At 40.8% G+C, this 27,942-nt stretch overlaps 1 protein-coding gene across 2 annotated transcripts in view; it reads right to left on the bottom strand.

Moving 5' to 3' along the window:
• DNAH14 (dynein axonemal heavy chain 14) overlaps window positions 1-27,942 on the bottom strand; it is a 126,794-nt gene that overhangs the window by 42,117 nt on the left and 56,735 nt on the right. For both annotated transcript variants that reach the window (XM_083434374.1, XM_083434375.1), the window contains exons 39-55: window positions 24,518-24,730; window positions 23,028-23,097; window positions 20,557-20,774; window positions 19,232-19,484; window positions 18,622-18,730; window positions 17,712-17,941; window positions 16,451-16,567; window positions 15,521-15,670; window positions 14,359-14,491; window positions 12,947-13,008; window positions 9,786-9,964; window positions 7,814-7,942; window positions 6,555-6,689; window positions 5,795-5,962; window positions 4,397-4,567; window positions 1,807-1,974; window positions 375-464 (exon numbers count right to left, since the gene is read on the bottom strand). In XM_083434374.1, the coding sequence (XP_083290500.1) occupies window positions 375-464; window positions 1,807-1,974; window positions 4,397-4,567; window positions 5,795-5,962; window positions 6,555-6,689; window positions 7,814-7,942; window positions 9,786-9,964; window positions 12,947-13,008; window positions 14,359-14,491; window positions 15,521-15,670; window positions 16,451-16,567; window positions 17,712-17,941; window positions 18,622-18,730; window positions 19,232-19,484; window positions 20,557-20,774; window positions 23,028-23,097; window positions 24,518-24,730 (2,595 nt within the window). The remainder of the gene's footprint in view (window positions 1-374; window positions 465-1,806; window positions 1,975-4,396; window positions 4,568-5,794; window positions 5,963-6,554; window positions 6,690-7,813; window positions 7,943-9,785; window positions 9,965-12,946; window positions 13,009-14,358; window positions 14,492-15,520; window positions 15,671-16,450; window positions 16,568-17,711; window positions 17,942-18,621; window positions 18,731-19,231; window positions 19,485-20,556; window positions 20,775-23,027; window positions 23,098-24,517; window positions 24,731-27,942) is intronic.

The raw sequence follows: 27,942 nt of genomic DNA, 5'->3' as shown, positions 1-27,942 counted from the left end.
GTGGTGAATTTAGAGAAAACAAAATTAAATGGAAACAAAAGTAAATAAAAAGCCAGCAAATATTTGTCACAGCATTTGCCAAAGGCACCTTGATGAAACTAAGTAGAGCTCATCAGTGGCTGAATTAAGACATCCTGGGAATCTGATGCATATGATCTTGAGTACCTTGATGGAATAAATGTGGGGTATAAATGTAACAAAATAAATGAATAAAACAAAATAATTCAGAAGCCTCACTAGATTAAAAGTGATTTAATTCTATGTTTGTGCATAGAAATGAAGGCTTAGGCTATGTAATGAATCCCTCAGCTGTCACTGTCACTGGAATTTTACATATTATAATTAAAAATGAAACTATAAGCATTTTTTCTTACCAATGTCATGTGACTACCATCTTGTCGAAAAATCCTTGCTGCCCTTGTTATATGTTGTATTGCTTCTTTAAAAAATACCATGGAAATACCCTAAGAAAACAAGGAGCATAAATTTTAAACATCTTGTTATAGTTAAGTTAGTGTACTTATAAGGATCTTATTCTATTCATAATTATTAAGCATCAGACATAGGCTTATTGGACACCTGCAAAGCTCTTGGCTCTGCTCCTTCTCTTCCTTGCTGTCACTGTGGCATGCAGGAATCTCCAAACAAAAGAACCCCCCCCCCAACAAAAAAAGTATACACTTCCATGATTACACATATAACTTGCAAATTCGCCTGCACATCTAAACAAGGTAATATGCAAGTCTCACAACAATGCAATGGTCCCAGAATAGTCTATGCAAATGGAGTGGGGATAAACATAAGTTTTTTTAGATGGGGATTTAAAATATAAATCAAGTGTGCAGTGAACAGCCATTTCATGAAAATGCCTGTGCAAATGTTACCTTTGTGAAATGAATTATTCCTATTTCTAATCTGTACCTTTGCTCTCTGATAGGGGTATTGGAGAATTATGACAAAAATGGAATTGGGAGTAGATATTGCCCATTTCTTTTATTCATCCCATGGAAATCAATAATGATCAATCCAGTGAGCACTATTCACCAGTGCTGCTTTCAGTCCATACATCACCATCACAATAATATTAATTATTAATGTTATTATTATTATTATTCTCTGTCCATCTGGCTGTGTTTCCCCACTCTGGGCAGCATACAACACATAAAAAATTGTAAAACATTAGACATTAAAAATTTCCCGATACAGGGTTGCCTTCAGATGTCTTCTAAAAGTCAGGTGGTTGTTTATTTCCTTGACATCTGATGGGAGGGCGTTCCACAGGGCAGGCGCCACTACTGAGAAGGCCCTCTGCCTGATTATGTTTTCCACCATTTTCACTGTGTTTCATTTGCATCAAAATGAATGGTGTAGAATAATGTAATCACAATACAGTATAATGTACACAATTTCTGTCATGTAAATTCATTAAGTTACATAATTTCATCATGGCAGACAGGGAGACAAATGTCATTTTTGGCAAAAGGCCAACTGAAGCAAAGCAGAAACAGTGCTGCATCTGATGAATACAGAGTGGAAGTAAAAACGCCTTCTTACAGCCCCCTATTCTCTGCTTACATCTGTACTCATGCAGACCCAATAGAGGTCTACCCATGGAGGAAGACTGGGAATATATGATTATAAGCCCCATTCCTTGTTACTTATCTGCATCAGGAGTAGGAATAATACCTGAAACAGAGAAATGGATAAATGTACAAGCAGCAGCAGCAATGGAATTGCTCCTTGTTGCCAGAATAGGGCCACCCATGATCCACCTCATTGTAACCACTTGTAGGTCTTCAGATTTACCTGAGGGCTTACTCCCTGCATTTTAATGCACTGCTCTTCTAGGACCCAAAGTAGATGTGTCTTGTTGGTGACGTTTCTGTAGACTCTCTTGTGTACAGGCTGGTTTGAATCCAGAAAATCCACAAATAGGGGCGGTTCTTCCATCAACTGATCTTTTGTCCAGGGAATCTATAAAAATAGCCTAATTATTTTACACAATAATAGGCAGCAATTGTGCTTTTCCCAGCATGGCTTGTGGATTCTGTATGATCCCTTCTTTGATCGCCCAGTCATTTAGTCACCTGGCCCTTACATCTGTCAAAGATTTTATACAGGCCAGTATTTCACTAATGGAAATTAGGACCTTTCTGTTCATTCAAGGTGAGGTAAGGGTTTGAGTTTACCAATAAGGCTTTTCAGACAATGGTATATCAACAGACACAATACTAAGCAATTGCATATGTGCTAGTAGAAAAGAGGAACTAGAAATTCATGTACAGAAATGAGTCTAGTTGCAAAAGCAGTGAGGCAAGCCATATCTGACAATGCAAGGCACAGATATACCGGTATACACTGAGGGAGGAATGGGGGTGCTTCTTAAGTTAAGGCAAGCTGCAGGCAGGAAATACTAATCATTGATCTTTGATATTATAATATGTTATGTTATTAAACTCCATCAATGATATGCGTTGAGGATGCTAACAGATGCTGCCATCTTGATGCATACCATGGAAATACAATGAATACATACTGTGTTTGGGAGAAGATAACCTTGTGTGTCAGTGTATATATGTGATATAGCCATAAAACATATTTTAGTAGAGTTCAGAATGTCATAACTTGGCTAAAGTATGCAAAATCAGGTGGAAAATCAATACTCAACCCTACCTTTTCAGAAAAGAAACCAGAAGCAACAATATGCCTGGACCCTTTAGAAGAAACAGCTTGTGGGAGATTTTGCCCTCAAACCTAACAATGCCTATCTACACTAGTTAGTAAATGAAGGAGTTAAGAACCACAGAGCTGTAAATTTCTAGAGCTCAACAAGGTCACACCTCTTCACCTTCAGGGAAAGAGGAAGCAACAGTTGTTTCCTGTTCTTTTCTCTCACTCTTTCCTCTTTGAACCATGTAACCATGTAATATCTAAGGCTGGGTCTCCAGACTCAGACCACTTGTTTGAGACTAACTTCTGTATTTTGTAACCAAGGATACATTGCCCGTGCTGTTTCAGCCATAGCACTGAACAATGAAAGTGAGACCTCTGATTACTTTAAGTAAAGCGTTAAACTTGCTTAACGTTGTGGTCAATTCACTCTGAGAGTAGAGGCAGGGGAGCACAAAAGTGAGTGCTTAATAATGGGACATTTTAAGGGATAACAACCTCTATTTCCTACGCTTTGCAAACACTGCGGTTTTTAAAGTTTTAAACCCTGCTAGGGCCTGGCGTGTTCTGGTCCATGGGGTCACGAAGAGTCGGACACGACTAAACGACTAAACAACAACAACAGGGCCTCTTCTGATTAGAAAATGAGTCAAGCCCTGTGCTTTTGAATTCAGGTTGTCAGCCATTTTTCCTTTTGCAGTTCCCTACACACATGCGGTTTCAGGACTAACTTGGTCTTCCCCAGTTATTTCCCAACACAACTGGTTCCTCATATACCTCTTCCTCTGTACCTATGTCAGGGGTGAGATCCCCCAGAAGAGGAGAGGCCATTGCACTGCACGGCAGTTGTCTAATGCTAGCAGGCAAAATGAGCAGTAAAACTGCAAGCACAACTATGATGAAGTGCAGCTACTGCTCCGACTCGCTGCCAGCATCCAGCAACGCAAGCACGGAAAACACAGCCAGACCAAGTAAAGATGGGAACGACCAAGGTCCCGCTTGGACCAGAGTGGTGCAGAAACTTGATTCCTAGGAGTTGTTGGAGCCAGGGGGGGAAACCTATCAGAAAATGAATAAAATGGCAATCCTGCATTGTGGGAGAGAAGTGGGAAGTGCCAAGTTCCTGGCCCAATCACACTTAAGCAATCATCTCCAGAACCCCACAGCCCAGCTAGGCTCACAGCAACACCCCCTACTTCTTCCCAGCTGTAATCAGGACAATAGGGAAGGGACACACAAAAATGGTGGGCACAGCAGAGGGGAACCAGGGAAGACAGGCAGGCAATCAATCAATCAATCAATCAATCAATCAAACAATCAAACAAACAGGAGAACAGCACTAAACAAATACAGACACTCAGAGAAGGTAAATGAAGATGGAGAGGAACAACGAGAAAGAAAAATCACCTGTAATAAAGGCCAATTGTCTCACAAAATTGAAGAGAAAAAGAGAGATCCCACCATTCCAGCTGTGGGCAGGGTAGATCTGGGGAAATGAGATAACTCCTCCCCCTGGAGAGGTTGTAAAAACGCTATGAAGACCCTGCTTGTCTCCAACTAGGATGTCATTTCTAACAGGAAAGTCATCTACTCTATCAGATAAAGGTTAGATATACATTTTAATACATAATAAATAAATAAGCAAACAAAAATTTTAAAATCTACAAAAGTATTTGTTGTAAAACACCCAATAAGCAATGTGACACACACAGAGATACACACTTACCTTGAAATAGTTATTGACCTCATTTGATAGAATTTGAAAGAAAGCTTCCCGTTCTGGAGAATCAATCAGGCGATCATGGAAAACCCGGGTGCATTCATGTACAAATAGCAACACTATTGATTCTTTGGAGACAATGACAGACTTGTGAGCTTGGAGCAATCCTTCAAGTACCTGTTAACAATTTCAAAAGAAACTTATTTTGGGGGGGACTACAGCTTGATTCACAATATTTTTTTAATTTCTTGTAAGTTCCTGTCCATTTGTATTGATTTAAGTTTTATACTATTCAATGCTACTTCATTGTTTTATTTATACTTTTTATTTTTGTAGCTGCCCTAGGAATGCTGATTGGGCATTGAAGGGCAGGGTATACTTTTCAGGAATGAATAAAATAAATAAGTCATATTTTCATTGTCAGACTGGTAGCATAAGGACCTCAGCCAGACCAACATATTGAGGACAACTTCCATTTTACATGGCATATGAATTTGTTGTTTGTTCATTAATAATCTAATCAATACCATTAATGTATGAAGAAGCAGCTGTCAGGGACTATTTGCCAATCACAGCTTATTTACCAATCTCCTGCCTTTGTCATACTGTGTGATCATAACCCAACCCAGTTAACCCTTCCTTAACCCACAGAAATTGTGTATGTACTTGTGCATTTTTCAATATAAGATTAAACAGGACAAATAACATGGGAAAGGGAGGGGGGTTGTGGAGGCAGGGATAAACAGCAAAACAATATACATACAGTGGTGCCCCGCAAGATGAATGCCTCGCAAGACAGAAAACCCGCTAGACGAAAGGGTTTTCCGTTTTCAGAGGTGCTTCACAGGACGAATTTCTTTATGGGCTTGCTTCGCAAGACGAAAATGTCATGCGATTCTTGAGGGGGTTTTTCGCTCCCCACCCCCTTTTTCTAAGGCGCTAAGCTGCTAATAGCCTTTTAGCAGCTAATCCGCTAATCCCTTAAGCCTTTAATAGCCACTAATAGCCGCTAATAGCCGCTAAACCGCTAATAGCGCTAATAGCGCTAATCCGGTAATAGGGTTGCTTCGCAAGACGAAAAAACCACTAGACAAAGAGACTCGCGGAACGGATTAATTTCGTCTTGCGAGGCACCACTGTATATACAGTACATGGTCCCCCGATCCCACCAGACCTACTTACTGGTTAAGTTACAATAAAATGTATCACACTTTTTCTACATTTCCCATCCTGTTGTCACATTTTGCCTAATTATAACTAATATTACATTCCTCTTTTTGTTACAACTTTGCCTCACACATCCCTGGATGTGTACGATCCCTAAGCTACATTTGCAAAAGTCCAGGCCAACAAATTGCAAAGCATGTTTATGATAAGTCTAAACAATCTGTCATCTTAACAGACCTTAAAAAGATCCCGTAGATTAAACGTGTAATGGCATTTAACTGGAGTTGGACGCACTTTATGAAGCATTCTATAGTACACAGCAATAGAGGCGCATGTTAAATTATCCTTGCATTTCTGAACTTCAGCCATGAATCTCTTGATATGTAAGTATGCTCCTAGTCGCACCTACAAGAAACAAAATATGTAACTTTTAAACATTTTCCGCAAAATGCTCACTTGAAATAAATAATAAATATGTTAAATTATGAAGTACATATTTGTTTATGACCGAGATACAGTATGTGTGACTATTGTGTGCTATGATATTGAGGGGAAATATGCATATTTCTGCATCATGGAATCACAGAATTGTAGAGTTGGAAGGGACCCCAAGGGTCTTCTAGTCCAACCCCCTGCAATGCACAAATATCAACTAGGTCATACGTGATAGATGGCCATCCAACCTCTGCTTAAACACCTCCAAGGAAGGAGAATCCATAACCTCCCGAAGGAGACTGTTCCACTGTTGAACAGCTCTTACTGTCAGAAAGTTTTGTCATCAGCAGATGACAAAATGGAGGACTGCTGCAAAATAAACTGTAGTGGAACAGAAAATACCAGATGAAAGGATGAATATTTGAATGGATTACGGCACTTTCCAACATCCCTATTTATGAGGTAGATTGTAGAGGAAAACATTTATATTTCATATATATTTTTGACAGTTTTGGTTGATTTTTTTAAGAGTCGTTAAATGATTCCTGCATTACCATATTACCTGGAAAATACGTTGTAAGGATTGTAAAGAAGTTACAGGCAAAACTAATGTGCAGAAACATGACAGAAGACGAGCACTAATCTCATTACTTCCTTCACTTGTACAAGTGGCAACCATAGCAACATCCTGGACATTCTGTGAGGGGAAGGCAAGAAAGTAAAAGCCTGAATCAAAATATTTTAAACAAGGCCAACACAATCTCTTGTGGCTTGCCGGCATCTCACTCCTCATTCCCCCTGCAATTACTCCTTTCTGTGGAACAGTCTTCAATAAGTCAAGTTGCATTTTATTTTAGTTTCCAAATACTACTCCTTTTCTGGAAAAGATCCCAGCTCATATTTGTTGCTCCCTCCTGAGTACCTTATGGGGGTACTCTACCACCTAGTTAACATTTAAGCTACTCTCACTGTGCCCATGTCTATTCTGTTTTTGTTTTTTTTTTTAAAATTAGGCAAGCTGTACCAGATCAACAACATCCTGTTTCCTGTGGAAAAAAGTTTTCCTACCACAACAGCAAAATCTCCTTTTGCTGCTCTGGAAGGGCATATTCCCTGAACGTGTTAAGGTGTATTTCAGATGATACTTCTTCACAGAATACGTAGTTAAACTGTGAAATTCTCTACTACAACAAAATGTAGTGAGGTCAGCAACATGCATGACTTTAAAAGGGGGTTAAACATTATTATGGAGGATAAAGCTATTGATGACACCTAGTTAGTATTTCAGTCACTATGCCTTTGCAAATCTGTTTCTGGGGAACAGGAGTATGAAGAATGCAGTGATACTCAAGTTTGTTTGTAGGCTTCCCATAGGTATCTGGTTAGCCACTGTGAGAACAGGATAATATACTAGATGAGCTTTTGGCCTGATCCATTGGTGTTCTTTTGTTCATAATTTATTCCAAAAACATAGAATTGGAATTATCTGTATGCACTGTTTGAGGAGTAAAAATCATCATCCCTTTTTACAACATTTATGAAACAAAGGTTTAACAATTGAAGTATTTGATGCTTTCTTACTGCTGAAATGATGTTACATTATTTGAAATGGTTGTAATATTTAATTATAAGTTAACTATAAAATTATTATGGGATACTATAAAAAAATTATAGTAAAATTATTATGGGATACTATGGGATATTAGATTATTTTTACTGTGTATTATATAAATTATTCTGTACATTTAATAAATTTAATAACTTGTAACAAGAAATAGAAATAATGAAAATTCCATAAAGAATTTCATATTTACACAGTACCTTCCATGTAAGCTGCTCCGTGTCATAAAAACCTCCTAGGTCAAGAAACTGTCTAATTAGCTCAAGTGGTGGCTGGGACCCATACTCCTCTGCTATAGGTGCATTCAGATCATCAATAAACAGTAAAACCTTAGAATAAAATTATTATTGTAGATGAGACACATTATCACAAGAGATTAACAAAAGTTATTGAATGTGCACTCCACAGCTTGCCAAATAAGTGATTGACAAAGCCTTGCCTGCATAATATGTTGCCTGGAGTGTGTGCTTGCTCCTTTGCTACTTCCAATAGTATTTGTAACCTTTGCCCATGAGACTGAGTGGGTTGCATCTTTATGTAATCTTACTAGTGGCACATCCATAATGGGGTGAGCACTGTTAGCGTGGTATTTTAACTGTGCAGTTCACCTAATAGATGTCAATATAAGTTGCGGATGTTACTGTGAGTAAATGGAGAGAGTCATCCTTGGGAATTGCGTATATGGACATTTTTACACACAGAATTCTCATCCAGCCTGTGGGTACAGAAGCATATTGCTGTATCAGAGTGATAAACAGAAGTAAATCTTTCTTTCTTTTTGTTATGTGCATCAAAAGAGAAGTTGAGGTGTGACTACAAAGAAATTTATTTCAAAAGAATTTCACCCTCAGAATCAAGTTTACTGAATTCGATTCAACATAAATTACAGATGGAACTGAAGTCTTCTGGGAATTAGCTTACCCTTTTGACAATATCCAACTCTCCAGTGAAACAAGCAGTAGTGTGGGAGGAGATTTGGCATTTACTACAGATAGCAGCAATTGAGCCAATTTCTCCAGAGCACTCCTTCTCCAGTATGCCATATTCTTTGTGATATCAAAAAAGGATGGCTCTTAGGAGGCGGTGTTAGACACAAGGTAGTTGTTCATCGATCAGCAGAGCCTCTTTGACTCCATCCTGAATTTGCAGTAAACCAGTGGTTCCCAATTAGGGCCCCTTCCCTTGCCTCCCCACCAACGTTTTTTGTTTTTTGGGTCATTTTTGCATGGTAATATCACACATTTTATGGTCTGTTATTTTTAGTATACCTGAAATTATCTGTTTATTAGGGGCTACCCCCCATTTTGTTCAAAAAAATTGCTTTGCAGAAGTAACTACCATAGAGTTATCTCCCCCCCCCCAAAAAAAGTAGGGGGTCTGTGGCTTAGCTTTTGAAAAATATCGAGGGTCCTCAGTAATTAGCTAATTGGGAACCACTGCAGTAAACCATAAACCGATTCAAAGTCAAGAAAGAGGGAGGACAAAGAACCTCTTTCTCCTTTACTGTGCCAGTTCTCTGCCCTTGTGCAAGGCAAGTACTCAGCTTTGGTGCTGGGAGCTAGCCTGAAAACCAAGTCTTTAGCATTATATAGTAAGAAGATGGTTTGGGGAATTTGAGAAATTAAAAAGGTTTCCTTTTCCTTTTGAAACAACCACCCAGACAATCCCAAATATGTACATGCTAGAACAAGAAGAGGAGGAAACAACGTGAGAAAGAAAAACAGAGGAAAATACACGTAACCTCAAAATAAAGGCTCTCACACTTCAAAGAGTGGTACAGTATGCCTGTTCTATGCCTGTTAGGGAGAGCGGATGTACAGATTTTTTGGTTGTCAATTTCTACTTGTCATTAGGCCCGAGTGATACTTGGTCTTCAACGTCACGATATATCACCAGCTAAACATTGTGATATACGTAGAGGCACTGGCTTGGCTGTATGGTTTTTCTCGCATCATTATTTTTGCATAGCATACACCCACCCACCCCATGATTCACAATATATTGCCAGGTTAAAAATTATGAAACCGTTATCACAACACGGACTTCAAACTGGTTTTGGACAATATATCAATATATCATCCAGACCTAGTTGTCATATAACATATAATATAATGAATTATTCATAGTATATTTTTAATAAACTTCCCCAAAAGATCTTCACCTACTTCTTACCTGTTTAAATTGTGGAGCACCCAGGATATCTTTACTTTTTAGTATTAATTTCTGAAGAATCAAAGCCTTTGTTTGGGCAGCACTGGTATGAGCATTCAACTGCAGCGTAGAAATAATAGTACCACTTGTACATGTTTCTTCCAGATCAGGCTCTTCTCTTGGCGAGCTCAGGGTTGACACTAATACAAAATTAACAGTTAGAACCCTACAGGATTAATAAACAGCACCTTTCTAACCTATCACAGTATGCTATTTTTATTCTATTTGCCAATGAAAAGCATTAACAGGTCAAATACATTACTTGTTAGTTTTCTGACTATAAGGATATTTTCAACTTAATTCTTAATTGAGGGTTTTAACATTTTTATCTATAAAGCAACAAGATTGGATGACTTCAACAATAAAATAATTTTCCTACTACTAAACATCAATTCATCTGACTGAAGAGGTACTAGCAATCATTAATCCGAATGTTTTACATTGGAGCTGAAAGTGAGCACAATATATACAGAATGTTTTAATACATATTTCTGCACAACATCTTAGCTTTATTTTAAGAATAAGAGAAAATCTCAAACTACCTTGTTGAATGGTAAGCCCTCCTACCATAATATCTGCCCCTGCAAACCTTCCTCCAATTAATTTTTAGTCAAAATATAAATGCTACTTTTGTTCTTTAAAGACCTTTACAGCTAGGGATGTGGGAAGGATTTGTTCAGCTCATATTTTAATTTGAACCTGCCGAATCTGCACTTTCCAAATCAATATGTAAACTGAAACAGTTATCATCTGAAAGTTTTACTTCTCTGGACTTCTGATGGAGGAAAATGGTGGACTGATCGTCTTCCGTCAGCAGCTTGCCAACACAGATGATTATGTGGTGATTGATGATAGCCAGGCCATAAATCTTGGCTATTGAATTGAGTGAACTCGGATATGATAAGAGTGAACAGGATATTTAACCTCTGGTGCTCTGCAAAAGCTGTTGCCTACATTGGGAGACTAAGAAGCTATCAGCACCTCAGAACACTGGCAAAGGTGAGTGACTAAGAGCAGAGAAACCAATATTGTGTCCAAAAGCCACATAAGAGTTCTAATGGGCAAAACCTCCCTTTCTCTAACTATCTTCAACTATACCTGAGACAGATATACAGTGGTACCTCGGGTTAATAACTTAATTCGTTCTGGAGGTCCGTTCTTAACCTGAAACTGTTCTTAACCGAGACACCACTTTAGCTAATGGGGCCTCCTGCTGCCACCGTGTGATTTCTGTTCTTATGCTGAAGCAAAGTTATTAACCCGAGGTACTATTTCTGGGTTAGCAGAGTCTGTAACCTGAAGTGTCTGTAACCCGAGGTACCACTGTAATTCACAAATTTGAAGGTTTCTCTGTCTGCCTGTGAAAATTTACTTCTGGTGAGTGAGCTACTTTCTGACTCCTGGAGAGCCGATCATAAAAAGCTGAACTAAAAATACACTCTAATTCTTTGAACCAAGAAAGTTTAAAATGGTCAAGGGCCATTCTCTGAATGCTTTATTTTTAATTTTCTGTTTTCCTAATGGAAATGTTGCACTGGAACTGAAAGTAATTTTACTACTTCATACTGACTTTGTGGGAAAGGAATGTGCTTTGATAAGAGATTATGCTGTGAAGATCTTAAAGTGGAGATGGGGGATTGAATATTTTAAGGTACAGATTGAATTGCCAATAAGACCAAGAACATTCAATATGGCAAAAAACATTCCATTGACTGTTGGCATCTTACAGCAATTATTGGATGAGAAATTAAAAGAAATTAGAGCTAAGATTATTCTTAGGGCTCTGACCCAAATAATGCTGGGTTCTCAATGGGATGGGAGTGTCAGTTTTGCATTTCTTGGTACAGAAAGTATTGGTTTAAAGTGTAGAAATATTTTCTATGCTAATTGATTCAAGAAGGTTCTGGAAGCTTCTCTGTGTGATACAAGCTGGCGCAAATGATTTGTCTTGAACAGAACCATCACTCCAATTATCATCAACTTCTGCTTCTAGCAAAGAGGATGGAGAGGAAGGAAAAGGAAACCTTAGCCTCTTCTCCCATAGAGTTAAAGGGGCTAGAGGAAGAGTCCCTAAGATCCAACTGCCTCCCGTGGGTGGCAGAATGAGTTGCTTCCTTTGACCTAGGCTGCTTCTTTGGAGGTAAGTTTAAATGCAGTTCAGAGGACAATGAAACAATAAGGGCTTACTTCAACTGCTCAATCAATGAGGCTGGAAAGGTTTGAGAAATGGCGGGTAGAGCACCTTGAGTGGCTGGAGAAGGATCATGATGGTCTTGTCCCTGTTCCTCAGTAAAACCTATAAATTCTGGCTCAGATTCTGATAAAGCGTCAACCTGGGCCTCACCAGCAGGTAACGGTATAATCTTACCATTCGACTGAGTGGAAGGAAGCACTTTTAGGAGCTGAGGCCTGCTCTGTATTGTGAGTCTGGGACTGAGGTAAAATGGAAGTAAGATGCTTTTTTGGATAGGCTGGGGAAGCAAATAAGTGGAAGGACAAAACAAAGAGCAACAGAAAAGGGTTTTTTTGTGAAAAAACCACAATGCACAGACAAACAAACAACTGTAAAACTAAAATGACAATAAGGGAAATCGGAGGTTCAGAAACTAGTAAAAAACCTAGTTGAGTCAGGAGAGTTGGGAGGAACGTACTGTCTGTGTATAGACAGGAGGAAAAACTGAGGGAGTCCAGCCTACTTCCCACAAATCTTTGCTGCTGTCTAGTGTGTCGCGACAAGGTGAACACTCATTCCATTGGATACAACGCCCCAGGAACTAAAATGTACTCAATAAAAGTATCTTGCAGATAAACAACAAATGCCTTCAGTACTCCCCAACTCTCCATCAATTCCATTTTTAGGAGCAGTATGGCAACCAATCACTAAGGGAATGTCATCAATACAACCTATTTTACTTCTGCACCACAAGCAATTTCATTGCCTTATTAAATTGTGCCATTTGCTCCAAACATTATTGAAGGTGCAGCATGATATCTTTAAAACCAACAAAAAATCTGAACCTGAATGGTGGGAGAATTTCATTGTTCTGTATGGGACAATGGCAATAAAGATACTGTATTGTATTGTATTGTATTAATTTATATAACAATCAATGTCATCATACATATCTCTCTAGCTGAAGTGTGTGGTGTTTTCCCAGAAGAACGAAGTCCAGATCTCATCAAGCTAGGTAAAAGAACACACACCCACACAAATGAAAAAATGCAAGGTGTAAATTCTAATCAGTACTGGCACAGTACTACAAAACAAAACTTAACCGGTTATTTCTAATGGGAAAGATATGCCACACAAATTGAGAAGATGGAACTTTGCCTTCCTCTTTTCCTCCCTATAGCTCCTTTGCTCTCAAATCTGCTCCAGAGCAGACTTCTATGGTGGTGGGGAGAGGCACAGGAGCTGCAGAGGGACGAAAAGGTAAGTGAAGTCCTAAAGTAAGGTGCTAATACAGTGGTACCTCGGGTTAAGTACTTAATTCGTTCCGGAGGTCCGTTCTTAACCTGAAACTGTTCTTAACATGAAGCACCACTTTAGCTAATGGGGCCTCCTGCTGCCGCCGTGCCACCGGAGCACAGTTTCTGTTCTCATCCTGAAGCAAAGTTCTTAATCCGAGGTACTATTTCTGGGTTAGAGGAGTCTGTAACCTGAAGCGTATGTAACCTGAAGCGTATGTAACCCGAGGTACCACTGTAAAAGAAAGTGTCTTCATGTTGTGGGGAATATAATTCTCTCACCACAGATGGCACAACTGTACCAGTCTGGCTGGCCCCACAACCTTACAATTAGAAAGGGAGGGGAAGTTTCCAGAGCAAATGGCATAACCAGAACACAGCTCATTCCCCTACTACACAAAAAATCCCACCCCACCTTTTTCATCTTGCGCTATCCAATCTGATCCTAGAGTTATTACCAAGTTAGCATGACTGAACAAACATTTTCTCTTGTTTGCGCCCTTTCCTTCTCGCCAGATTAAAAATGTATGCTATCAGAGTGCAGGAGAGAGACAACCCGAGCATTAAACTCCCTCCCTCCTTTACTGAGGCTCTCTGTGGCACCTTTAAAATCCTGATTTCTTGCCCTGTGTATTTGAGAAATAAATGGTTATGGGAAAAATAAAAGTTTTAGCAAGTTTCTCACATGAAAGGTCATGTGTGGAGCAGGTGTTTATGTGCCTACCACCTATCTATCCCTCCAGAATACAATCTAAAGAAAAGGTAAATAGCTGTGCCCACATGTGCTGAAAGCTGGTGGCCCACTCCACCTCTTGCATTCTTCCTCCTCCCCCGGCCCTGACAAAATGCTGAGTTGCTTCTACCACTACCAGTAACAAAGCCAGCCAGCCTGCTCTTGGGGCTCCAGCAGCTTAATAGAACTTTAAAATATACACAAAATGTATGCAGCACATTGCGTTCAGAATATCAGTATTTTAGAGGGCAAGTAAGGATATTGACAGTTCAAAAGAGGCTTGTCCTGTCCGAAAGAGGACACCTGATATCCATTTTAAACTTCAGATATTACCTGGTTTTTGTTGTTTCTCTGTAATAAAAGACATCTCCTAAAAGAGTTCCCATTCTTATACTTAATCCACCTTGTCTCTGCAGTTTTTGAAGCATGCTCTCAATCATGGTAGTCTTTCCACTACCAGGGTCTCCTAAATATAACAAATAGGTTGTTTTATTTATTTGTCCATAGCTTTTTCCATGGACGTGCTCAAGGCAACAGAAACAAAAAGATAAAAATCACTATTAAACATTTACATAATCAGCAACAAAATCATGGAAACAGCAGAGGATACCGATCACACACAATAAACAGCATTCAGGAACCGCTTGCAAAAACAAAAATGTGGTCCTATTGCCACCTGAGGAATGACGCAGTGTAGTATAATAGTTAACAGCATCAAGACTACAAGCAGGGAGACCCAGGTTGAAAACTCTATTCAGCCATAAAATTCACTTCAAATTGAGTGTGGGGAGACAGAACCCTACACTGCCCTGAACTTTTGGAGGAAGGCAGGGTGGAATACACCAAGGGCCTCAGTAAGTGAAGGGTATGGAGAAGCAGATTCACTCCAAGAGATATGGAAATCCATGCCAGTTTAAGATTTAAAATTAAAAGACTTGATTAGCCCAGAAATTAACTGCAGAGGAGGTTTTGGAGTAGCACAACTGGTTCAGCAGCACTGGGTGCTGCGCCACAGGGGGGCGCCACAACAATGCTGGAGAACAAAGTGTGAGAGGAGGGACCCACACAGAATTTTAGTGTTGCACAAGACGCCATTGAAATTTGAGAGCCCCAAATCTGCCACCAGTAATTGGTAATTGGTCTACTGCTGACAGGCTGAAACAACAGTAATCTAACACCCTTTATGAACATGTGAGGACCTGTGAATTTTTTTAAAAAAATGTTTTAGAAAGTATGTTACATATGAATATTCTATAAGTATCTTAGCATTTCATGATTATCTGGAAATATATAACAATTCAAATCAGGTCAGGACTTCATGGCCTCCATGACAAGCGTGGAGCTGTATCAAATTGTCATTGGTCTAACACATCAGGCAATGCCTCATTTCCAAAAGGAAACAAGAACTCTGGGACCAATGGAATCTTGCACTGCTTAGAGATTGGGGTGGCATTCAACAATACCTATTCTGTTTTACAGTACTTGAGAATCTTACCTATTATTAATACTGGATGTTTATTCAGTAAAAGAAGGCTCATTAGGAAATGGTGCCGAATTGTATCAATGTTGGGAATAAATGTAGAAAGCTCACATTTCTTTTCTTCGTCTTTTTCTGCTTTGTCAGGATTTGAGCTACCTGCAGTTTCTAATTTTAAAATAAAATAAAAACATTTATTTCAATTATTTGAAATATTGTCTTGTTATCTTAAATTTAAGAAATATTAATATGATTGTCTGAATCAGCAGTGATCGAAAGGTAGATTGGGATCCAGGCTGCAGAGCACACAGCACAATCCACTTGGAGCCCTCTGTTCATATATGTAGTGTTATGTATGAATTGGGCAAAAGTATGTGGAACATTTTGTAGCAGGACCATAGGTGCCAACTCTATGGAGCCCTGGTCCTTTCCACCCCCCAAAATATTTAGCCCCCTCCACAATATTTTCTGCAAGTTGGCATCTCCCTCCCTTGGCAACTACCTCCCCCCTAGTGGGCATTGCGTGCAGGTGGAGGGTGGCGAGAGGTGAGAAGGGAGGCCTGAACCCAGTTGTGCATGTCAGAAGAAGGTGTACTCTACAGACGTGTGGAGAGAGAGAGAAGTAAGGGGGACAGGCGGGTCCCCCCAATATTTTGTTCAAGTTGGCACCTATGAATAGGACCATTAAGTAAACTCTTGATTCATGGAGATAATTTTACCATTAGAAAAACGTATTGAGGTAACCAATTTTTCAATAAATATTCTATGGGTAATGTACTCAGGTGTTTATTTGATTTAAACATATATATACTGCGTCCCTGTATGTACAATGTGTCTTACAATGAAAAAATACTTCACAATTTTAGTGTATATCTCAGCCTTAAATTTTACTAAACAAAATGATTCTTTCAGGAACATTATACTAAAATACAACAACAACATTCTTACCCTTCTGAATAAGAAACTGTGTGCTAGGAACTAAATTTGCCCATGGTTCAAATTCTCCCGTTCGTAAATCCACAAAATAATCAAAAACAGTTTTGTTGTCAGATGGAAACTGAATATCTGAAAGTCAGGGAGGGGAACAATATGTTACAAACAAATTAAAGTGTTGTATCTGCTGTGAAACATATAGCTGATATAGCTGTGTCATAGAATTGCCACAAAATGAAATGTTAGTTGGGTAAACAGTTCTATGAGCGTTAACAGGTAAGATGCATTCAGGTTTCAAACACAGTTATTCAGTCATGTTTAAACTAGTTAATCTGCAGAGTTTTGCATGTAGCTGTTCCCAGGAGCAGTTACCAACATTTCCAGCTAATTTAGTTCTTTATTAAATTTATTGATTATTGTTCATTTTTTTACTAAAAAATTTAAATTTCTACCTCACCCTTCCTCCCAGAGAAACCCTGGGTACCTGCCAAAGGTTCTCCAGTAGAAGGGCAAGGGAAGAAGCTGTTGCCACTTAGTGTTGATAATATTGGGCTAAATGGAACAATAGGATACAGCTGTTTCATGTGTTCAACCACATGGCATTAATGCTAGAAGTATTCCAGCATTGTCCAGGTAGACTAGATGTTAATTGCATTACTAATAGTCCACTTCCACATATCAGACAGTGTTCTCTGCTATGGTGGCAAAGACACCTTTAGCACAGTGTATAGATGATCCATTTATACTGAATCAAAGAGCAGTAATGCACAGTAACTGTAAAGATGCATTAGCAGGAGATGATGATAATTGTTCAAATGTGAATCTTAGGCTGCACAGTGGTACCTCAGGTTAAGTACTTAATTCGTTCCGGAGGTCCGTACTTAACCTGAAACTGTTCTTAACCTGAAGCACCACATTAGCTAATGGGGCCTCCTGCTGCTGCTGTGCCGCCGGAGCAAAATTTCTGTTCTCATCCTGAAGCAAAGTTCTTAACCTGAAGCACTATTTCTGGTGCTGTATTTCTGGTGCACTATTTCAGTCTGTAACCGGAAGTGTATGTAACCTGAAGCGTATGTAACCTGAAGCGTATGTAACCCGAGGTACCACTGTAATCCCAACCATGTACTTAAATGTAAGCAGGGTTATAACTGCAGCTTCACCACAGTGGTCTTGGGCCATTTCCAATTCCACTATTCCATTAGTCTTTAAAGCTGAATTGAATAAATTTAGAATGTATTCTATCTGATTAGTATATTGTAAAAACAGAAAAGCTTACTAGCTGGTGGTTGTCTTTCAAATATCTCACGAACAAGGTAATTGAAGTCTTGGGTTACATTCACAAGATCATCGTGGCTGGTGTATATACCAATTAGAGTCTCACCCTCATGTTCTTCCTCTCGTTTTAGAATTCCTCCAACAGCCCAGGTAAATGCAAATATATAAAGTTTCCCCAACATTATCATCATATTATTAGGTTGCTTCTCCCAAAACCATATCTGCTCTGGCCTGGAAGTAATGAGGGGAAAAAACCCTAATAATAATAATAATAATAATAATAAGCACAATATTTGATTTAGTAACTAGCAATGCTCTGTGCTCCTTTGAGGAAGGTCAGGATACAAAAATAGTATAGTTAAAACAACAATAGAAGAAAACAAATTAACTTTATAAAGAACATCAACTTTATAAACATCTGGGTAGGCTTGTCTAAACAATGATGTTTTTAGCAGTCACCAAAAAGAATACAGTGAAGGCGCCTGCTTGATAGCAATAGGCAAGGCATTCCAAAGTGTAGGTCCTGCCACACTAAAAAGTTGCTGTATTTTTCGCTCTGTAAGATGCACCAGACCACAAGACGCACCTAATTTTTGGAGGAAGAAAACAAGAAAAAAAAAAATGAATCTCAGAAGCCAGAACAGCAAGAGGGATTGCTGCGCAGTGAAAGCTTCTGTGATAGCTACGCAGCCTGCATTCACTCCATAAGACGCACACACATTTCCCCTTACTTTTTAGGAGGGAAAAGGTGAGACTTATAGAGCAAAAAATACAGTATGATGCATCATGCATAAAAATAAATTCAGTAGTTAGATCCAGTGTTTCCTATCTGTCTTTTGAGGATATAGTTTTAAATACAAGGATTTCATCGCATTTTGATAATCTAGCAAGTGCACACAAGGCTCACTCACCTTTTCTTCAACAAAGATGGGACTATTTCGCTGCCTACATCTGATATCCTACGAGATGCTTTCATCATTGTTGGTGGCAAAGTAATTGAGCTTCGTATTCTTCTTTCGGCTTTAATATAACAAATCACATTACGCATTTGGCCCATTCAGAAAGAAGTCCAATATAAAACTATAGCTTCAAAAAAATCATAATTTCCTTGTGTTGGTGGTATAGTGGTTAGCATAGGTGCCTTCCAAACAAATCATAATTTCCTACACAATTGATTTTACACTTTAATTACAAGCATATTTTCCACTTGGAGCCTAAACCAGCTCATCCTAAACCATTGCTGAGCTACAAATATTCACACCAAGTACTAATTGTTTTCTGTGGTGTGCAAGTTGGACGTGTCTCTAAAATTATTTGACCCATCAATGCCTCAATATTCTGTGTTGGAGGAACGAGGTTTCTCCAAATGCCTTTGATATTAAGGGCAAAGAGACATCAGTGGTCCCACAGACCACATGCTGAAAAGCAAGAATTACAGAATGACACACAGAACACTTTCTATTATACTTCTTATACATTTATCATATCACTAAAAAATAGACTTGTAATGCATTCACTTACGCAGTTGTAATGTATCCTTTTGCATCATTATTTGAAGAAATGAATCAAGAATTCTGCAGATATTCATTACAATCCCCATCTGATGTATAGGGAATGGTTGCATTTTCTTACGTTCATTCAGAAAGTTCATCCCTTTTTTTACACTTGAGTGAAACAAACTTGATAAGTACTCAATATCATTTTGTGCCAATAGTTCAGAAAAGCCTTCTAACCATGTACTGACATATGGTTCCCATCCCAGATCAACTGGATCCTACAATAAAACAAATGAACAGATTTTCAGAATTGTTTCTACATTGCTTCTGCATATTTACGTTCTTTATATTTAGATTCTGCTTGTGAAATATGAAACATGCACATACGTTTTCCTACTATGATACAGATCAGCTATCTGTTCTATGTCTTGGGGAAAATGTGCTATACAGATTTTCTACATGGGAACAGATGTCCATGTAGAAAGTTGCAATGTTTGAAACGGCTTCCATTAAGGATGATATCTTCGGTTGGCATTGGCAAAGGATGCTAGTTTTTAAAATGCTTACTCTTTAAGTTTTTCAACTTGTACAAGAAGAAAATGCTAACATTTTTGGGCCTTTTCTTTTTCTTCTTTTTCTTTATATCACTTTATTTCTTTATAATTCAAAAGTTTTCAATAAAATATTGAAAAACAGGCAAAAAAGAGAAAAATACAAGAAAATACTAAATAAACAAAACATAAAATGTTTAATACAGAACATACATTGTTCCAGCAATTTGATACTCAGGGCCGCATCAGACAAAGTAGTTCCATTAGCCCAATAATTTTTGTCTGCACAATTAAACTTCCTCTCCCTGGGTGCCACCCCCCGTAGATTTAAAAGAAGCATATTATACCCAATGGGGATTCCAAGTGGGGAATCTATGATCTTGAGAGAGATCAAGGCAATTATTTAACCAGGGCATTAAAAGAAATAACAGGTCTATTGGGCTATCATCCCCCTGATCAAAATGCTCAGGGAAATATTGAGATGAAGAATGAAATCAAGGAAGTATCCAAAATACATGTTGTAATAACAGGGGAATTCAACTATCCACCCATAGATTGGCTACATATGTGTTATAGTCGTGACAAAGAGGTAAAATTTCTCGATACCCTGCATGATGATAGCCTAGAATAATTGGTGCACTTCCAGTCTGCAAATCGTGCCATGAGCAGCGACTACCCCTCCTGTCTCTGCTAATTGTCTTCAGGACAACTTCACTTATTTCACTTTCCATCTTTGCTGAGAATGTTAAAAGAAAGTATGAAATATCATATGAGTAAAAACGTTATTTAAAAAACCTACCACGTAAACCATAGCACATCTACTAACAGTAGCAGGGCTGGCCTGAGAGAGGCTGTCCACTTCAAATATCATTCTGATTGCTGGTGATAAGTAGATTCTTTCACTATTAGGAAGGCATAACACTCTGGAGTCATCTAGCACAGAATTTAAATTTTCTATCCAAACTGGGTCTACTGGCCCATCCAAGATAATCCATTGCCAGTCATTAATACTTTCACCTACAAAAGAATAAACAAATAAGAACGTCAGAATTTGCTAGTAACATTTATAAGCAACAAGAATTAATAAATGAAGTTAAAATCTTTGAAAATGATCATGTTATTTTAGGAAAATATATCTTAAACCTACTGACAATTTTTCTTTGTGCTGAATATCAAACTGGAGGAGAAAAAAATCTTATATACCAGTTTTTATTATTTTGTCATATACTGTATTACTTTCTCTTTATTTCACCCAAATGCTTATTAACCTGATTGCCTTGGAGGACATTTTGCATATAGGATGATGTCCTCCCTCTGGATGTGACAGGCAGGGTCTTGAAGCTTTGCCTGCTTCTCCAGAGGAAGCGGTCATCCTACCCTCCAGATCTTCCCTGCCTCAGTCGGTATAGGTCGGGTCTTTTTTCATCTCCGGTGAAAAAATCTTAGCTATGTGGTTAATGAGATTGTGAGTTTGATAATGGTTAATGAGCATAGCTGTCAACTTTTCCCTTTTCTTGCGAGGAATCCTATTTGGAATAAGGGAATTTCACTTAAAAAAAGGAAAACGTTGACAGCTATGTTAATGAGACTGTGAGTGTTGCTGGTTTTTATTTGTTAGTTTCCTAGTATACCTCTTTCTCTTAAAATGGGGTGTGTCCCCCAGGTGTCAAGGTTTTCTGTGTGCCCTGTCGTTTCCCCGCTTAAATTTTCTTCAGGATGAGGACGTGTGAGGGAATTCAAGGAAAGCAATTGTTCCCATGCTTCCCCCCTTTTTATTTTGGTCCCTGGAGGGGGTAGAGATAAGAGAAGGATGGGTGGCCATTGTACAGCGGTCAGCCATTTTTTCTTAGGTCCTCCGCATTCTCTGGAGGCAGCAACATCACACAAACCAGATCAAGTGAGACTGTAGCTTCTATTATACCAGACTCTCAAAGTGCCCCTATTTTCCAGGGACAGTCTTGGATTCACAGAAGCTGTCCCAGTTTCTGCTTTGATCCCAGAATGTCTTGCTTTTCCCAAGGCGTCCCTATTTTCATCGCAGAAATGTTGGAGGGTATGTTATACCCTGTGAGGTGTGTGGGTGAATGTCATTTGCTGCTGATGGCAGGTGTCATAGTACCCTTTCGAGCACAGTACCCTTTAGAGCAACACAATGAATTCCCCTCTCCCCCAATTAAAACAAGCTGTGAGGGAAGCTAGGCCTCAGTTGTGCCTACAGGATTCTCTTCTTTCGGTGGTTCTTGTCCAGGGACCGAGGAGAGGTTGCTGTTTGGCAGGAACACTATTTTTCTTTCTCAGTGATTCATTGGGGCGGGCAGTCCATGGGGAGCTTGTTTGATAGTTTTCTTCTCCCCTCGTTATTAGCGGTGACTCTATGTTCCCTTTCTTAATTGCACACACACTATAATTATTATCTTCTACTTTTTCTATTTTCTTTTAAAGGGACACAGGTGGCGCTGTGGGTTAAACCACAGAGCCTAGGACTTGCCAATCAGAAGGTCGGCGGTGCGAATCCCCAGGACGGGGTGAGCTCCTGTTGCACAGTCCCTGCTCCTGCCAACCTAGCAGTTCGAAAGCATGCCAGTGCAAGTAGATAAATAGGTACTGCTCCGGTGGGAAGGTAAACGGCGTTTCCGTGCACTGCTCTGGTTCGCCAGAAGCGGCTTAGTCATGCTGGCCATGAGCGCCGCAACCCCAGAGTCAGTCACGACTGGACCTAATGGTCAGGGGTCCCTTTACCCTTACCTTTACTATTATTTTTATTTATTGAATTTGTATACCACCCTTCATCCAAAGATCTCGGGGCAGTTTACAGCAAAAAATACAAAACAGCTGTTTCTATAATAGCCAGCTGAAACAATTCAGGTGCAGGAGGGCCCTGCCCTGCTTCCTATCTCCCCCCAGTGAGGCAGTCTGATGGAATAGCTGCCCTCAGATGTCAGCTGAGGGAGAGGAGGCCTGGTGGGGTTGGCCTATCACAGCAGAGCAGATGGAGTGATAAACTGTTGGCTGCCTAGTTTTACATGCGAGGGATTTCATACTGTGTGCTAGATGCTTGTATACAATACAGTAATGAAGCAACGAGAAATAAATATTTTGAAATCAATAGACTTATGAACAAAAGATTCAAACATGGCTCAGGGCAGTTTTCAGTAGGACTGTGGAAGTAATAATTACTCAAATGTCAAGATGCTGCATAATTTGGACCCATCACTGTGGAAAGAGAGAAGAAGTGTCTGTCATACTTATCATTACAGTACATATACTGACAGTGAATATTTTCTCTTGACTGCAGTGCTTCATTTTTTAGGGCTGCATCAGCAAGATTCACTGTATTCAGCTAGAAAAATAGAAATGAAACTAATTACACTGCAGATCAGTTGATAAAGGAAGTTAGGCAAGTTAAATACAGAATTGTTTTTTTAAAAAAATACAAAGCTTTTTTCCCTAGAGAATTGGGGCAGCAAGAAACTTCTTTAATTACAAAAACAAAAAGCCTTGGGTGCCATGTTTCTGGGAGGATCCATGACTACCAAAGGCAGTTACAACCTGAGATATACATTCAGTCTCTTGAATCTCAGCCAAATCACAATTAAACATAGAAAGTTGGCTCCAGAGTTTCCATGAATTTTCAAATGTACTCTTGGATGATGGTGGAGATAATTTTTGCCAATTCCTCTTTTGTTCTGCAGCTTCCTGTGCTCTCCTAAAACCTGCTCTGAAGAGTTAGGAGACCCTCCAAAAAGTATGGGGGATTATGATAGGGGTTACAGGAGAAAGGAAGAATTGGTGAAAATTACCTCCTCCCCTCATCCAGATTGAGTGCAATTGTCCCCTCCTGCTGTTGTTCCCAAGTGACTGATATTCAGAGGCATGGTGCCTCTGACCCTGGAGATATTAGTCATCATGATTAACTAGTCTTATTCTCTATGTATTTGTCTAATCACCCTTTAAAGCGATCTAAAGTACTAGTCAGATAGCCCATTACTATCATCCTTTGCAAGTTGAATGGCAACTGTCTGAAACAGACAATTAATCCCTTAATCCCAAGCAAGCAGTGCCAATAACTTCAACCAATATGCTACTTGCTGTTGAATAAAAAAAGAAGATAAAGGGAAAGAAACAGGAAATGTAGGGTTAGGTGATATACACCAGATAGATGTAACAATAAACTAAGCAGAGACTCCTGTAGTTCACAAATCTATATGCATGACACAAAAGTTCAAATATACCGTATTTTTCGCTCTATAAGACGCACTAGACCACAAGACGCACCTAGTTTTTGGAGGAGGAAAACAAGGGGGAAAAATCTGAATCTCAGAAGCCAGAACAGCAAGAGGGATCGCTGTGCAGTGAAAGCAGCAATCCCTCTTGCTGTTCTGGCTTCTGGGATAGCTGCACAGCCTGCATTCGCTCCATAAGATGCACACACATTTCCCCTTACTTTTTAGGAGGGAAAAAGTGAGTCTTATAGAGCAAAAAATACGGTATATAAAAATTTGTCCAGTAGCACCTTAGAGACCAACTAAGTTTGTTCTTGGTATATGCTGTTGTGTGCAAAAGCGTGAAGAAGTGTGTATGCACACAAAAGCTTATACCAAGAACAAACTTAGTTGGTCTCTAAGGTGCTACTGGACAAATTTTTTATTTTTTATATATTTTGACTGCGTCAGACCAACACGGCTACCTACCTGAAACAAAAGTTCAAGTAAAGCAATAAAACAGTGACATAATTAGAGTTACTAAAACGCTAAACTCACAGTGTACAAGTCCTGCATTTCTGATCTTGTAGTGCTTATGTCTTTCTTTTTAGGTTTTTTTGTTGAAAGTTTGGCAAACGCTCGAACTGCTGATGATAACAGACCATCTGACCACTCCATTGTATTAGGATTTGTCTGCCCAAAAAGTTCACCAAGACTAACACACTTTGGGTTTATAACAAAGGTGTCGACCTTGCCTTTCTTTGGAGAATTCTAAGGAAAGAAAAACAGATATTTCCTTACCATAAATATCCTGTTTTGGGGATGACATTCAAAAATTCTTTAGAGTTACTCCTCCCCACCAGGAGGAGACAGGGCTGGCTTGCTATTTGATTCTTCTGTTGGACTAAACTGGAATGAGCAGAAACTTCCTCCAGAATATAGATAACTATTGAACAGCCAACCAGCAGAAATGGACAGTTTTTGCTGACAATCACTTGTCAAAGCAAAGTTAGAGGTGGGCACCACTCAATAAATTTGTTTCCTTGATTATTATGTGTCAGGGGTTCAGGAGCAGAGTCACAGGAGAGGGAGGAAACGGAGAGCGAGGGGGAGGAGTCTGAAGGAAATGTCAGCGACGACAGTAGTCCGAGGTCTCTGAGTCTCTCCAGTGACTCGGAGGATTCACAGAAAGGGGCCCCCATGGGCAGGGCAAGGGGAGTGCCCAGGGGGACACCTCGGGAAGAAGGGGCCAGAGGGGACTCAGAGAGTAGCAGCTGGAAATCCGGACCAGCGTCCCCCCCAGAGTGCAGTAGGGGGGAGGAGTCCAAGGCATCGGGATCAGGGAGCGCGCAGGCAGAGGGAGAACGTGAGGCAGGAGTGACCACACCCTCGTCAGGGAGCGAGGAAACGGTCATCCGGAAAGTTAAACGCGCGCGCGCGCCAAGTTCAAATGTACAGGAGGGCGGCAAGGTGGGCAGCCCGGGTAGGGAGCCAGGTCCTAAAGCCCGCCGAAGAGAGGGGGAGGAGTCAGAGGGGTCAAGCTCTGCGTCAGAAGAGTCCAGGAGGAATGAGACCCCGGGGGGTAGTAAGACCCAGAGGAAGAGAGAGAGAAGGAAGAGGTGGAGTAAGATTAGAGTCTTAAGCTGGTGCACAGGGGGCGGAGACCCAGACAGAGCTTCGCCGGTCTAAAGTCCAGACGTAGAGCTGGGACGTTGAGACTTGTAAATGGAGACTATTCTTCAATAAAGACTTTGATACTGTACTATCGGCTAGCGTTGGTCCTTGGTGAGCTGGGACCCGGAGCCAGCTCTGACAGTAAGCTCTGTCTCCTTTTTAAAGTTTTGGCACCAAGAACCTCGCCGCGTGAGTCGACGCAGCGAGGGCAGAGGAGGGGTGCTTACAGAGCTCACGAAACTCAGGCAAGATGACGACGGAAGAGCAGATAAAAGCCCTGCAAGAAGCGGTGACACAACTCAGCACGGAGGTAATTGCATCCAGGAAGAGAGAGGAGGAAATGGTTACCTCCTGCCGGGATCTCCAGGTCAGGTTGGACGTGCTTTCTAAACAGGGGCAAACGGGATCCAAGGCAGAAGGCATTGGCTTGGGGAGAAGGGGAGGCAGCCTTGTATCGCATTTCGACGGGAGTTTGCAGCAGTACCCCAACTTCAGAGCAGACCTGCTGTTTGCGCTGGATCTACTTGACAAAGACTTTAGAGATGAGAGAGAGAAAGTGGGGTTTATCTTGTCCCATTTGCATGGGGAAGCCAAAACGTGGCTGAGGAATCTATGGAGGGACAATGATCCAGCGCTCCAAGATGCGAAGGCTTTTATTAAAGCAATGGACTCATGTTTTTTATCAAAGGTAGACGTCGATATTGCCAGGAGGGACATACATGGACTTAAACAAGGCAAAGCCAGCGTGAGGCAGTACCATACACGCTTTTTCGGATTGGTTCATGCCCTGGGGTGGGAAAAAGATTCTGCGCCAGTCAGAGACCTCTTTTGGGAGGGGTTGAATGCAGATGTAAAAGCGGAGATTGGAAGGGGGGAGAGACCAAGGAGCACCCAGCAAGTAGTCCAGAGGGCTCTGGAAATCGGGGTGCATCTGGAAGAACGTCCTTGGAATAGGGAAGAAGGGCGTTGGGGAAGGACACCAGCCAGAGCACCTCCCTTCTTTCCCAGAGAAGCAGCGCGTGCGCACTCCACACCCTCGCAGGGAGGGGGAGAAGAGCCGATGGAGATCGGAGGTGCCAGGGCTCAGTCAGCTAACAGAGCCCTAACACCGGGAGCAGCCAAAACGAAGCCTCCTAGAGGGAACAGGAAGTGCTACATCTGCGACAGTGCTCAACACATGGCGAAAGAGTGTCCCCAGAGGCTCCACAAGCACACTGCAGCCTCGGCAACAGTCGCAGAAGCAGCTCAATTGAAAACGCAGCAACAGTTAAACGACGGAGTCTGGCTGGAGGAAGAGGCACTGGGGTCCAGCCAGACAAGTCAATGAAACAATCCCCAGCACTTTTGCAACCCACAGACCCCCTCCCACCCAAACCAGTGGTGCAGCTTACAGCGTCTCTCCAACTGCCCAATGGACGCACTGTGGAGGTGCCGATCACCATTGACTCCGGCAGTAACGCTGACTTTATAGGACTGGAATTCATTCAGCAGCACAATATACCACTGCTACCAGCCACACTGCCCCTGAACGTTGTCACGGTGGATGGCAGAGACTTGTTAGGGGGGCAGGTGGTGCAACAAACGCAACCAATGGTGATGCGGATTGGAAATCACCGAGAAGTCATCAGCTTTAATGTCACCCACCTGTCGGACACGCCTGTAGTCTTGGGCATGAGTTGGCTGCACAGGCACAGCCCAGCATTGGCGTGGTACCAGCGCCAACTAACCTTCGGCTCCTCCTATTGCGTGGAACATTGCATCCTTCCTAGCCCGGAAGAAGGAGGGGACGACCCGCAGCTACAATTAGGCACGCTGCAAGCAGTGCCGCGCAAGTACGCAGCGTTTTTGGAGGTTTTCTGCGAGAAGGAAGCGGACAAGCTGCCTCCCCACAGGTCCTATGACTGCAAGATTGACCTCCTGCCAGGAGCGACGCTGCCAGCCGGGAAACTGTATTCCATGTCTGAGGACGAGCTGCAGGAGCTCAAGGAGTTCATAGACCTCAACTTGAAGCGCGGTTTCATCCGGGAGTCGAAGGCAGCGGGGGGCAGTCCTGTATTCTTTGTGAAGAAAAGGGACACGCCCCAAAAGAGGCTTGTAGTTGATTTCAGGCTCTTAAATGCCAAGACCAAGCCCACGGCCTTTCCCATGCCCAAGATAGATGACCTGCTGGCAACGGTGAGGAAAGGACGCGTTTTTACAAAATTGGATCTGCGAGGGGCGTACAACCTGATTCGCATACGGGAAGGAGACGAGTGGAAGACTGCCATGTTCACGCCCCTGGGCACATATGAATACAGAGTTATGCCCTT

This window comes from Podarcis tiliguerta (assembly GCF_965153285.1).
Source record: "Podarcis tiliguerta genome assembly, chromosome: 3".
NCBI lineage: Eukaryota > Metazoa > Chordata > Lepidosauria > Squamata > Lacertidae > Podarcis > Podarcis tiliguerta.
Note: the sequence above shows the minus strand (reverse complement) of the source record. Positions and strands in the feature narration are given on the sequence as shown.